This window comes from Fusarium solani, assembly GCF_023522795.1.
Source record: "Fusarium solani strain SB1 chromosome Unknown bctg00000011, whole genome shotgun sequence".
Taxonomy (NCBI): Eukaryota; Fungi; Ascomycota; class Sordariomycetes; order Hypocreales; family Nectriaceae; genus Fusarium; species Fusarium solani.
The window spans coordinates 2,330,410-2,344,071 of record NW_027072149.1 but is presented as its reverse complement, the minus strand read 5'-3'; the positions used below and the strand labels follow the sequence as shown (position 1 = coordinate 2,344,071).

Genomic DNA, 13,662 nt, shown 5'->3' with positions numbered 1-13,662 from the left:
ACCAAGAGCATGGCTGACAAGGCGCCCATAGTCCGAGCGCACAGGTTAGGGGGTATTCTCTTTGTGGTGTGATGGGGCCGGGGATGTCGGCCTCTCCGAAGTGCTTTCCGCCGCTTGCTCGTTGCCGCATGTCGGAAGGAGATCATACTTGGCAAAAGCTGGCACGATCAGTGTATAGGCTTCGTCTCGGTCGTGGACCAAGCCCTCCTTGACTACCACATCTGCGATCGTGTCGAAGACAGAGTTTTTGAAGCAGCGTTTCCCTTCGCCCCTTTTGCCCTCTACCTCTTTGGTCTCTCCAAGGATTCGTTCGACTTTGGAGGCAACAGCAAGCATAAAGATAGAGAAGAGCTCCTGAGTCCATTGGAGGAGTAAACCTGAATCTAGTCGTGTTTGAATGACCAGACTATTCCTTATAGACAGCCCTCTGTGGAGATTGAAACCGTTAGCGATTATTATTCGTTGGGCCAGTGAGATGAACTGTCACGACGATACATACCCAGGAAGTGACGTAAGAAATATGCCAAGATAACACTCTAACTCGGTTGTCAAGCGAAAGCGACTCGTTCCGAGGCGAATTTCTGCATCTAGCCATTCTTCAAGCATCTCCTGGCTGGATGAGCTGTCATCATTGTTGAGATTGCCCACGATGCGTCCTGAACTAGAAGGATGATAGGGGACATGATAATCCACATGAAACAGTCTATCGCCGATAGATAGCCTTTCGCCGCCCCGAACGTGATGTAGATGCTCCAGTCTTCTTGCCAAGGCTTGGGCAGACAGGGCTAGAAGAGCTGCAATTTGGTCATGATTCAATAGAGTCCATCGATGTTCGACGTGGTCCGTAGATCTTTGTAGGCGGAAAGAAACTTTTCGTGGCATAGGATTACTATCCTCTGGGAGTTGAAAGGTGCTGAAGTTGAACACCCAAGATATGGTATCAGTTACTACCTGGTCCGAAGGCTGTCTCGGCGCCTCGCCCTTCCAGAGTAGCACCCCGGAAACATCAAGTACATCCATGACGTTTCTAATGACGGTGGAAAACATGTTTGAAAGAGCCGAAGCTTCTTTGTCGATGCTGCTTAGGGGAATCCCTTTTGAAATTCGGCTGAAGGTTCTCAGTGGGGCGGTATGCTCTTCATGGCCGCCTGAGTCTTGGAAATCCAAAGATGTCTGCAGTGGAACATCAGGATAAAGAAGTTCGCTCTCGTAGAAATCTACAGCATTTGGTAGATAGAGAAACAAAAGTTCGTAAAGAGGTTCCCTAGCCATCTTGATATGCTTTTGGAGCCTTGATGCAGTAGATAGGTTGCGCTGGCCGTAGTGTATGACCAACGAGAGGCTGGCCAGTTCAAAATCTTTGATTAGTGGGTACCAATCTGGATTAGAGGCAAGGCCTCTTCTCGCCCAGGACCGAACTGCAGTCATGAGCAATGTAATGCCCAACTGAGCGATAGTTACCGACCAGTGAAGCGCTCGGAGCCCGATGAATTGGACGATGTAGCCCAGGATTGCGAGAGACGTGGAGATAGTGACGAACAATCTCGATCAGATCAGTACGAAATCATCTCAGACATGCCCCGGGAAAAGTGTCATGTATACCTATAGTTTTTTTGGTTGAGTCGCGAGAACTTGAGTGACCCGCCATCTCCTGTCATGGAAATTGCACAGGAAGGGAAGTGTTGGTCGCCCACAGTGCGTGCTTTTTGAAGTGTCAGTACTCGAGAGCCCTCAGGTAGATCCCATGTCCTCTCGTCGGTGACGCTCTCAATGACGTGCCCGCATGCTACGATTGCAATTGCCAAGCAAGTTGTGCCGGCACAGAAGCAAGGGTACCCATACTCTGCCACCTGAGCTTTACCTTTTTTCCATTTCAAATGGTAAGTAGCCATCCCAGCAAAGGTGATAGAAAATAGTTGAAAAACCAATCCCAGGAGGGCCCATGTCCACAATTCCAATGTTGATGCTGTGGCGCCTTGAACGTTGAGCGTCAGATTCGGTGATCCGTTTTTTCGGGACAGAAATTGCTCAGCATCCACGTGTGGATGATATGACCAGACAAGATAGCTTTTGGCGGCTGTCCGTAGGTCAGATACCACGCCATCTCGAGTAATGAGAAAGGTTTCCATATCCTCCCCGCTTCCGATCAGTCGCACAATTTGTTGGCCATTCCACATCTCGCAGACGTTCTGTGAGGTTGAGGAGAGGAGCTCTTGTTCAGCAACTGAATGGCTTTCTCGTGCTCTTTGCAGGCTGGTCAGAGCCCATGTATCATTAAAATTGGGAATCATACCTGCCAATGAGGGCTTTCAGCCTCTTCCCTCCACCAACGCGAATGGCGCTAACGATGGTTGTGATGATACCAAGCGGGCCCATGGCGAGGAGGAAATTATCCGCCCAGCCCATGCTCATGCTGAGGAATTGTTTGGTGACCTGCTCACCGAAGAGGGTGAGCAGTGGAGCAAGGTCGCTGAAGAGGTTGTTGGAGAAGTCATCGCCCTCAAACTCATCGGAGGTGGTTGGGGCCATTGTGACGTTTTTCAGGATGCCTGATGAGAAAAGGATTTAAAATCGTCCCCGCACAGGCGAGGGAATAGCACCTTTTTATGTACGACGCTTCAAAATCAGGCTGTGGCGCCCAGTATTCCGGGGCTGAGCAGCTGGGACCGCCAGCTGCAAGAATGTATATCTCGATCCAATAAGCGGCATCTTTAGATACAAGAGGGTTACACACCATATCAGCCACAATGAAAATGTGCCAGTAACAGTGGCCAGCTGGTGAGAACGTGGATCTATCGGCGAAAACAATGAAGTCTTGGCGCTTAAGCGTGCAGCCCAGCCAATGACAAGAGTAGGAATAGCCGAGTTTACGGAGAATTTGGGGATAGGGGGTTGAAAAGTGCGATAGAGAGAAGAGATATCGGCACAACTTTGTATGTTATGAAACTTATTTTCTCCAAACGTCTAGAGATAAAAGAAAAGGCGATGTAATTGTCTTAGAAGAGGTGAGTTGGATTGTAGATTTTGATCAAGACTCGACTCAATACAAGCACCCGTCGCTTCATCGCCACATATAAGTCCCTCATTGGTTTCAAACTACTCAGTAGGCACCAACAACCGGTCAACATCGGGACCCCAACCCTCCTCATCCGAGAAAACAATGGTATTGGAACCCTGCTTCAAGTTGCAATGCAGAGAGCTGCTCCCAGCCTCGGTAGATTGATGCCGGGTGGACAAGAAAGCCACCCGCTGAGACTGCCCATTGACGGTAACATTGGCATGTCGCGAGGCGGTATCTCCATTTCGGAACTTGATGGTGATGGTATCGCGACCACCGGGGCTCTTGACATCCTTGAAAGTGACGGTTCCACCCTTGTCGCCTCCGATGTAACCGGCTGCCTTGCCTCCACTGCACTCGCTGCAGGAGATGACGACGGCATCATTGCTGAGCGTAGCACTCTCACCTTCGAGGCTGGTCTCACCAGATCGCTCCGACCAAGTGCCCTTGGACACATCGGGGGCCCAGCTATCGCGCCACTCGAGGGTGACCTTGGTGCCGGAGACGGTGAGGGGCAGCCAGATGTAGGTGCTAGCAGCCAAGTTGGATGACACCCACCGGTCACCAATGTAAATCGCATTGTCGGTACCAAGAGGTTGGATATAGCTGACTTGGCTTCTGAACGTCTTGGATCCGACTGGAGCAAACTCCGTCCACTCAGACCAAGGACCAGAAAGAGACTTGGCGTAGCTATAGACCTGCATGAAGAGTAGATATTAGCTCAAGTAGCTGATGCGAACGGTGAACAAATCTCACGTTGTCGTTGGGGTTCCAGCCCGTCAAGTGCGAGCCAAAGATGAAGTAGTATCCGTTCTTCTTAAGCATTGCTGGAGACTCGGCAAAGTACTGCCACTCAAAGGTAATCTTTGTGACATTGAGGTAATCTTCCGAAAGGGCCATGATGCGGGTGCCATACTCGCGCTATTGAAATTGTTAGTACGTGAACGTCCGAAAGTCCAGAACACCACTCACATCTTCGGTCATCAGGTAGGCAGATCCATCATCATCCTTGAAGAGACCCATGTCTCGGCTCTGGCGACCAAGAGGCCTGAAGCTGCCGCGATAGGAATACTTGCCGCAAACACTATCACCCGTGGCGACTCCAACGCGGGCATCTTTGTAATCCTTACTGTCAATGTGCAGGTACAGGACATACTTGCGGGTCTTGTCGTTGTAGATAACCTTGGGTCTCTCGACAATGCGTTCTGGGCCAAGATCGCCTGCCTCGGTAGTGCGTGAGAGGAGGGCGCCTTCGTACTTCCACTCGACAAGATTCTTGGAGGAGTAGCAGTTGACGTTCTGGAAGTATGTTCCGTCTGTCTTGTCCTCGCCAATCATGTAGTAAGTTCCGTCGACCTCACTGTTAAAGGGTCAGCTTGATAGAATCGCAGTGTGGCAGTAGGCTGACATACATGAGGCCATGGCCATGAGCTTGAACATGCTCGCCGGTATTGGTCTTGGAAGTATGTTAGTAGAGCTATGGTAGATATTGATGAGTAGTCGTCTTACGGCAGTCCATGTCGCTCCAGGGATAATGTCAAGAGCCGCTTGGACTCGACACGCAGAGAGTGCAGCGAGAAGAATTGTAGAGAACCGAGCCATTGTAATGACCTTGATGGGTTTCTTGGTTTGTCAATTCATTTACAAGTTCCACTGAAGGATCGCGTCATTACTTATACTACGTAATTACCTCTTGTTCCTTGTAAGGTGGGATTAAGGTGGTCCCACCAGGGTGAGAGAAATAAAGGCAGTCGTATTCAAGACTAGCGCACCAATAAGCTCAACTCACGAGAGAGTCAATCATGTGAAAGCATTGACCTATCCCTCTGCCCGATTCTTGCGGGGAACGGACCTTCGGGGAAGCCGGAGCAACGACAGACTCCCCTTTTAGGCATCTCGAAGATGATCAGCGCCCTGCCAAGACTTGGTTTCAAATCCCCGCATTTTTATGATCCAATGCCGACGGCTTTCTTACCAGAATAGTGCCCGAGCTCGGCTTTTGATGAGCGTGATTTGCGGGGTAGTGATGAATACGATCGTGGTCCGATACCTGGGCCGACGTCCGATGCATGAGAGACTTTGATGCGACGCTACCACGCTGGGTCAAGTGAAGCTGTCCGGCCCGCTACGGGCCGAGAAAAAGACTGAATCGTCATGTGGATGCCATCACTGACGACAGCCTTGGTCAAGTGACTTCACTGCCTGTATTATCCAAGTTGCTTTCAGTCTTCCACAACATAGAGTGTGGCCCAATGTCTACGAAGGTTGAACATATCTATACCAAAACCGCAGTCTCCTTCTTGGTGTACATCCCCTGGTAGAACAGCGACCCTGCTGTCGACTCCGAGCTTGAAAAGTTAAAGTCCCATCCCGGTAGAATATCCACAATCCCCAGTCTCCGATACACCACATACCCCTCGTGTCTATCATCCGTCGGCTCGACAATTAGTCCGCACACATCATGCGGCTTTGCTGCTGGGGTTTTCAACCAGTCTTCCTTGTCGTCTCCATCCAGATATGCCTTCAGCAGCACAACTTGTACCGCATCTTGTTTGACCAGATCACCGGATGAATCTGACAGTGAGTCGAGATAGAAGTCCACCTCGAGATCATCTGGTACCTCAGCCAGCAGTCTAATGGGAAAGATCCAACCCCCCGCAATGAGCTTTTTCACCTTTCCATCTGTGCCTGTTCCCTGTCGAACAACCTCAATCAGCCTAATGTCATCAACAGAAGCTGTCCCATCCTGCCAAACCAACGGTTGATTCATGCAACACCATGACCACGACGGGAACTCCTCTGATTTGACTGTTGGCCAAGACGGTTTGCCCCTCACCGGGACTCTCCTCCATGTCAAGCCGTGCCAGAGATCCGACTCCCAATGCCCATCAAGGTATTTCTCGTCTTTTCCAAGTAGTTGATTGATCTTGGACGTGATGCCCGACAACGCAATGAGCTTGTCGCTCTGCTGCGTGAGACTTCGCTGCGAATACTCGCTTAGGATCTGATACCACTTGTCTCGAATCATTTCTACGCTGTTCCAGTCGTTCGAATCTGCTGCGTACGTAGGAGACAAAGGCAGGAAATAGCTTCCAAGTGACTCCAGCGTGATTGGCGTTCGAGATGCATGTTTTCCCCATCCAGCGCGACATCGAAACTTGACCTCATCACAGCCAATAAAGACCAGTCTCGAAGAGAGAAGCCTCTCCTGGAAGGTCCAACCGCGGCTCGCCCACGGCGAAGAAGTTGCAGGCCCTGCTTCTTCAACGCTCTTGAATGAAGGAAAAGAAAACTGGAGATGGCTGAGAGAACCCTTCCACTGGATGATGTCCTCGGCCCAGGGAGGTCTATTCCTCAAGAACCCCTTTTCTGCTCCACTGGAATCGATCGGGACGATTGTGAATTGGGCCATTTCGTAGTACTGCATCATTCGCATGCTCTCATAAATCCACTCCCCAGAGTCTTGCACAATACACAGCGCATCTATCCATATGTGCGAAGCCCCGAGGCGATGGGCGAGGGCAATACTATCCTGTAGTGTTTGTGGAAGGGTATCAGTCCGAAAGCCGCTCAATCTCTCTGGAAGATTTGCCAAGACAGTCCTGGCATCGAAAACGACCTTGGCCGGGCCCCAACAATAACTTAGGATGACATATGGAATATCCCGATTGTTGGTCTCCTCTAGTCGTATCATCTTTTCGTCTGAGATATTTAATAGTCTCAGCGGAGCAGCAATCGTGCCTGGGTATGAGCACTCCGAGTGATGCGTGTCATGGTTTCCCACACAGGTGTCCAGGTAAGTCTTGATTCTCTGAATGGACCGATCTGACAACGGATTTGGGTCTGGCATGGGAGTATAGCGACCTGCAAGCTCGTTAGCGAGCTTCGGGAAGTATCCAGTCGAACAGTTCACCATCCGCTCTGTGCTTGGCAAAGACATCTATAGAGTACACGTCCGGTCCCATACGAAGCTCTCCAGTGATTCGATTAGGGAGCCAGTCGTCTCGGGAGTTTGCAAACTGGACAGTCGCCAGGTCCGGGTGGAACTCATTCAGTTGGAGTGTAATTGGGCCGGCGTAGTTTTTCTCTGTCGGACGCAATTGCAGTTGAGTCAAGATGACTTTTTTGAGGAAGAGACACATGTGGCAACCGTTGGCGCCTGATCTATCCAGTTGCGGCAGGCCAGGTAGTTCATCCTCCAACGTAAAATCGAGGGGAATGATTCCATATTCATCAAGGTCTAGGTCGTCGCGTCCCTCGTACTGTTGCGGTGGCGGTGCGTCGACGATGGCGCTGTTGTCGAACGTGAGTCGCAAGCATCGCTGGCACAGCATCTCGGCTGCTTTTGACTCAACTATAGTCGGAGACATTGTGCAAGCTGAGAGGAAGAGGAGGAGGTGATGCAGACAAGGCGACGCTGAGTGAATGAGTTGGTCACATTAAAAACTAGGTTGTATGAGATTGGTGTGCTGACAATGAGCTATTTTTCTGTAGAGCAGTGCCACTTGGGTGGGACTGTCGGTTCTGAGCAATCAGAACCCTGCCAGATACAGCCTTAAGATGATCAGCACGGCCTAGGGTAGGAGGTTGCGCTGTAAGCCGTGTTTGGTTTTCTTGTTGTCTTTATAATAGCAGTCGTCATTAGAGACACATGCATGATGTGAGAAGTATACGTAAATAATAAAGAGCTATGTGGAAAAGCAGGAGAGAAAGCGTAGGCATCAACCCGCAAAGACATCTGATGTTGATGGCGAGATCAAAGGAATGTGGATATCAACAGGACCTTAAACAAAAGGAGAGTATTAATACTAATTGATTTTTAGTATAAGCATAGATCCTCTTGTAACGTTGAATTCATTCCACTCTAATATTCTCAAGTCAAATTTCATGTTATTAATATACAAAAGACATTCGCTCACTAATAAGGCAGGCATTAAGAAGTATACAACAGCGGTCTGGGAGGCAATTTTTATCCTAACTCAACAATATCTAACAGACTAAAAGGCTATTAAGCTGCTTCCTACAAAATTGCAGTTACTTCGATCTCAATATCCGTCAGCCGTGGCAACTCCTTCACTGCAACGCACGTTCGAACCTACCCTGTGGTTAGCAACTTAATATAGTGCACTATGGATGACATACCGGTTTAACATCCTGACTTAGGACCTGCAAGTATGCTTCATTCATGGTGGCGTAGTCGGACATGGAGGTTAAAAAGATGTTGACCCGGACCTGGGAATTGAGATGGGTGAGCTCCCTGACGACGAAGATTCTTAGGCTTGTTCACTTACCACTTTGCGAAGACTGCTTCCAGCAGCTTCTAGGATTCTAGAGATATTTTTGAAAACCTGGGTCTGTCTCGAGTTAGTGTGAGAAGCCCACAATTGATGAGGTAACTCACAGTGCGGTCGGCTACTGTTCCTTCAACTAGGTTCCCCGTGGCCGGATCAACGCCCGTGACACCGGACAGGAAGACCATGTTTCCAACCACCAGAGCTTGAGAGTAAAGCCCATTGGCTGAGGCGCCCTCAACGCGGACCTGCATACTGTTAAGAAGAGACATTGTGGGAAGCTGGTGTGAAGAGTCGGGGATGAGACACGGCAAGGCTGAAGTAAGTGGCACTGCTAACCGCTGAAAGCACGCTGCTTTCCAAGTTTTCGTGATATGAGGTCTCTCGTGAATCGGGAACTGGTTCCGCCTCGGCAGAATACCCATATCGGGCTCTGACTTCCTCGGCTGGACTTCTCGGGCTCTGCGGTCCGCGAACCAGACGTGCCAAGAGATACGATTGCCTAGGCCGGAACGAGAACCAAACGTAGGTAGGGGTGACAAGCTGATCGGGTTGTGGGTCCCGAAATCCCAATCGATGTAAGTTGGTTGGGTGATAGTATCCTGTGTGGCGACTATCATTTCCTAAGGGCACATTGCAATAAGTTCCGTAACACTTGCCGAACCTTGTAAATCTTGCGCTCTTAAGATGCCGTAATGGAGGAGTCAGGAGTTCCGTATAAGAAATACCGGGCCTAAAGAGGCGACTACATCTATGGCTTGCTCAAGCGTGAGATTATTTTGCTTTCATGGCACTTTTCCACATTGAAAGAGATATGTCATTCTGCCATTGACATTTTTTTGTAGACCACTTATTGGTAAAATCTTTAATGCACACATCGTTGATACTACAAGTATTTTCGTATCCATTCAAACACCCTCGCACTTACACCCCATTTTGACCAACCCTAGGCGTAATCTTCATCATAACCGGAGGTGGATACTTGACTGCGCTGACCCGAATGCCGTCTCTTACATCTTGAGAGGGATCGACGAGATCCATCTTCATAGTCATGTTAGCTTTGACAAGTTCAAGTCTTGCATCTGGCAGGGTACTCACTTCAAAATGCATCAGCAACAGTGGCAGTGTTTTCTTCATTTCCAGCCACGCAATATGAACACCAGTGCATGTTCTCTTGCCGGCGCTGAATGCAAGGAAGGCACGATCCATTTGCCGTCGTTGATCCTCACTCGCCTCCAGCCACCTCTCAGGCCTGAAAGTGGCCGAATCCTTGCCATAGACATGCTGGTCCTGGTGCACAGCGTCGATCTGGCATCCTACGATGGTTCCTCCGGGAATGAACTCGCCAGAAATTGTGGCACCAGCTGGCGGCACCACTCGGTCAAGTCCCCAGGACGCGATGGGGAGAAGCCTCATAGACTCTTTGAGCACCGCATCAAGGTATGGCATCCTATTGACCTCTGCCCACTTCGGCATTCGAGACAGCATGCCGGCGCTGAGGTTCTCATCGATCTCTTGCACAAGCTTCTCTCGCACGTCAGGATGCTTGGAGAGAAAGTACAGAGTGTATGTCAGCGTGCCGGCCGTGGTGTCAGCCCCGGCTCCAATGGTAGACATGATGATGCCCAGGATCTCGTCGTGCTGGACCAGCTGGGGGTACTTGGCCTGGCCCTCCAGAAACTTGGCACAGAGGTCCTTGTATGAGAGCTTGCTGGCATCTCTCTTGCGAGCCTCAAGCATGCGGTTTGCGACCTTGGCCAGCGGGCTGTCGCCTACTCCCTTGAGCGTGGTGGCCAGTCGGCTTTTGTTGAAGAGGTAGTCAGCACTTGGGACGGCACCCCAGTGACCCCAGTGATCGAAGCGAGCCATGACAGCAGCGAGTGTGCCGTCAATGTCGTTGCCGTTGGCCAACAACCCAAGAGAATCGCTGAAAGCAATCCGAATCAGCATGTCCATGGCGAAGAACTGCAGCCACTCGCCAATATCGGTTTCTTGCAGTCTAGATAGGACCTTGATGAGGTCTTGTCCCGTCGCCTCGATTGAGTCTTCATAGTCGAGGAGAGAGTTCGTGGTAAAGGCTCGGCCGACCGACTTGCGCACCGCCGTGTGTTGAGCCTCTCCCATACCAATGATGCTAGGGACAGCACGATTCTTGCTCACGGGTATGGCGCCGTAGTAGGATGGCCCCTTATGCCAGGTTGGGTTTGTGCTGTAGACAATGGGCACGGCGGCCGGGTCGCTGATGCTGACATGATTGGGCCCGATGCGTACGAGCTTGCCGTGCTTTTGATGTAGTGCAAGCAATCTCTGGGTGTGGCCTTTGGCGTTTTGTGATCGATATCTCCAGAAGTCGGTGAACTTGGCAGCAAAGGGACCTGGGATGCTCGACAGACGAAGATATGTGGTAAAGAAGTGCACCAGCAATAGGCAGCTTCCCAGCCCGAGGGCGAAGATGATCATGACGGGCATTTTCAACTGGAACAACTGACAGTTGATTTCATCGGAATTGAGTAGTTGGAATTGCTTAGATATTGATAACAGCCTTCACCGTCTAGAGCCCTTTATCAAGACATGGCTGAGACATTCAAGGCTTAGCCCAACGACACTCAACACACTCCCTGGCGTCCTCGGGTCTCTCATCCCGGCATCCTGGTCCCTTCCCGCAGATGGCGGAAGGCTGATGAGACCCATCGGGATGTGGAACCCGATGATAACGGCGTCAGACAAGGTTGGGCGCTCCCACGCAGCCACGATAACGTCAAGTGACGCGCAGCAAATGCGGGGTAATCAACCTTATCTCTACGACCCGTGTTAAATCCGGGCATCATTCTGCTTTAGGAAATAGGGCCAAGAATAGCCGGATATCGTGGTTCGACTGTCCCGAGGGACTTCTCCGCAGTGATTTCGTTTCCTCTCGTCATCTCCCATCCCGGACCCATCACGCCAGCCCGCGCCGAGATGATCACATCAAGGCATCGCTCATCGCTGGATGTACTCAAGAGGTCGGCGAAGGCGTGCAACAGATGTCGGAAGAGACGAACTAAGTGCATCGGGGATCCGCCTTATCCGTGCATTGCTTGTAGTGACTCGGGCCATGTCTGCGTTTACACAGAATCCGAGAAGAGGGTCACAGTGACCGAGAGCTACCTCCTCGAGCTCCAGGCTCAAGCGCGAAGGGGAAACACGAGCCGCGATGCCGTCGCCGACATGACAGACGCGTCCAGTCAGGACATCGAGCTGGGGTTCACCGGCACTGATAACTGGGTCCTCGGGAGTTCTGGGCAATATCGTACGTTGTGTCGAATCACAAGCATGTGGGAGACTTGTAGCAGGGCTGATATAGTAGTCAGACTTTATGGGCAACTCCTCATCGACGTACATCGCCAACAGGCTGAACCCAACGGCCGAGACGCTGGCATGGCACAAATATCCCCATCATGAGGATACCGCCTGGCTCCGGCGCTCAAACAGCCCTGAGATACCACCGCTGCCGCCCTTTGAGACTGCGGAGCGTCTGTACCGGGCGCAGCATGCCTACATCGGCACGATATTCGCCTTCCTCAGCGATGCGGCCTTCCATGAGCGGCTTGAGCAGGTGTATGCCCGAGCTCCGGACCCCAAAGATCGCGAGGAGCGTCTTATTTACTGTCAAATCCTGCTCGTATTAGCATTTGGGCAGATGTACTCGATCAATCAGTGGGTTGGCAAGCAAGGGCCTCCCGGGTTTGACTACTTCAAACATGCGCTCGATTTTCTGCCGAATGTGTACGAAGAAGGCTCCATACTCTTTATCGAGGTGTTGAGCTATGTGGCCTACTTTATGCAGACCATCAATAGGAGAGATGCTGCCTACATAATGATTGGCATTGCATTGAGGATGGCCATCTCGCTTGGGCTGCACCAGGAGGTCTCAGATCAGGATATTGATAGCGACACTAGGGAGCACAGAAGACGTGTCTGGTGGTCTACATACAGCATGGAGAGGCTGCTCTGCGTCACCTCGGGTCATCCACTATCCATTCAAGACGAGGACATTGACCTTCTTCTCCCAAGCCCAATGGCTGGTGAGGATGAGTACACCTCCTCTGTCCTCAAATCCTACACGGAGCTGTCGCAGATTCAAGGCATCATCGGAGAAAAGATCTATCGGAAGAAGCAAAAGTCTGGCCTCGACTTATCGGCCTGTGTGCAGCACATTATGAAGAGGCTGTCGTCCTGGTTTGACCAGCTCCCGTCGGCCATGCGTTCAAATCCCCCGGACTCAGGGGCCCCGCCGAGCCGAGAAGTTGTTTCGACCTACCTCCACTATCACCACTGCATCAACATGACCGCCCGTCCCATTCTGCTGTACGCGGTGCAGAGGCAACTAGCCCCCAGTACGCAGAACTCCAGCATGGCTCGGTGGGAAGACGGTTTGTCACCAGACATCGTCCATGTCATTGACAGAGCGATATCCGCCGCGAGGTCCAGTGCTTCGATCCTCAGCGCTGCTGCCAAGTACAACCTTGTCGGTAAGTTCTAGGGAGAGGAAAAAGGGATAGTAACGTGGCATGACTGACTGATGATAGCAACATATGGTTTCATAGACGGGGAGCAGGCCTTCTCGGCTGCCTTACTCCTTGTAATGGTCAACATTGCCTTTCCGTACAAGGAAGTGGATGCTTCGGCGATGGATATGGCCCTCGATGTGTTGCAGATGATGGCTGAGAAAGGCAACGCCTACATCAGGGCCTGCCACTCTCTGCTCACCAAGATCCGAAGCACCATCAAGCCCAAGGATCCGTCGAAGGCGGGAAACGCGGATGAGGTTAGCCAAGCACAGGTTCTTGAATCGAGCTCAATTCTGCCAGGGCTGCCTCAAGATGAGAACCAGCCATTTAGCCTGGACTTTGAAGGGGATCCCGCGTTGTGGGCTGAAGTCCTTGAGTCAATTGACATTGATATGGATAGGCAATGGGTTGAGACGGCTTTGCGGCGGGGGCAGCAGTCAGACGCGTGAGCTGGATAAACAACGGACTTGACAATGTAATAGGTACCATGTTGATCAGAGGCGTCGAGGAAGCTTTTGTATATAGTGCTCTATCGCCCACGAGTCACAATGCCTAGGGATGCGCTCTAGTAAGAATTTGACTTAATAGGATCTGGCAGTGTGAGGATCTTGGTATAGTAGAAGTGTTTTGTGACTGGTGTTTTATGTCTTTGATTTGAACTACCTTGTCGTGTTCGCAGCTGTTCTCTTTACAATTACTCCTGGTGATTCTTCTCCTATCCGACATCAACAAGAATTTGTCATTACGTCCTAAGATCACTCAT

General features: G+C 51.0%; 5 protein-coding genes across 5 annotated transcripts; 1 reads left to right on the top strand and 4 right to left on the bottom strand.

Moving 5' to 3' along the window:
* Positions 1-45: 45 nt before the first annotated feature.
* Positions 46-2,529, bottom strand: MRS44_015881 (uncharacterized protein; the record flags this gene model as incomplete). Its single annotated transcript, XM_065619392.1, has 4 exons — positions 46-406; positions 500-1,543; positions 1,603-2,244; positions 2,294-2,529. The coding sequence occupies 4 exons, from the start codon at positions 2,527-2,529 to the stop codon at positions 46-48; spliced, it is 2,283 nt and encodes a 760-aa protein (XP_065475464.1).
* Positions 2,530-3,096: 567 nt separating this feature from the next.
* Positions 3,097-4,660, bottom strand: MRS44_015880 (uncharacterized protein; the record flags this gene model as incomplete). Its single annotated transcript, XM_046279563.2, has 5 exons — positions 3,097-3,756; positions 3,815-3,979; positions 4,031-4,418; positions 4,471-4,514; positions 4,568-4,660. The coding sequence occupies 5 exons, from the start codon at positions 4,658-4,660 to the stop codon at positions 3,097-3,099; spliced, it is 1,350 nt and encodes a 449-aa protein (XP_046129959.2).
* A 673-nt stretch (positions 4,661-5,333) lies between these two features.
* MRS44_015879 (uncharacterized protein) lies at positions 5,334-7,428 on the bottom strand (the record flags this gene model as incomplete). The annotated part of the gene is made up of 3 exons (XM_065619391.1): positions 5,334-5,406; positions 5,473-6,922; positions 6,972-7,428. The coding sequence occupies 3 exons, from the start codon at positions 7,426-7,428 to the stop codon at positions 5,334-5,336; spliced, it is 1,980 nt and encodes a 659-aa protein (XP_065475463.1).
* A 650-nt stretch (positions 7,429-8,078) lies between these two features.
* Positions 8,079-10,809, bottom strand: MRS44_015878 (uncharacterized protein; the record flags this gene model as incomplete). Its single annotated transcript, XM_046281379.2, has 7 exons — positions 8,079-8,153; positions 8,201-8,290; positions 8,350-8,412; positions 8,460-8,972; positions 9,226-9,235; positions 9,278-9,390; positions 9,448-10,809. The coding sequence occupies 7 exons, from the start codon at positions 10,807-10,809 to the stop codon at positions 8,079-8,081; spliced, it is 2,226 nt and encodes a 741-aa protein (XP_046129961.2).
* A 498-nt stretch (positions 10,810-11,307) lies between these two features.
* Positions 11,308-13,348, top strand: MRS44_015877 (uncharacterized protein; the record flags this gene model as incomplete). Its single annotated transcript, XM_046276755.2, has 3 exons — positions 11,308-11,638; positions 11,700-12,860; positions 12,918-13,348. 3 exons carry the CDS (start codon positions 11,308-11,310, stop codon positions 13,346-13,348), a joined length of 1,923 nt encoding a protein of 640 aa, XP_046129963.2.
* Positions 13,349-13,662: the final 314 nt, after the last annotated feature.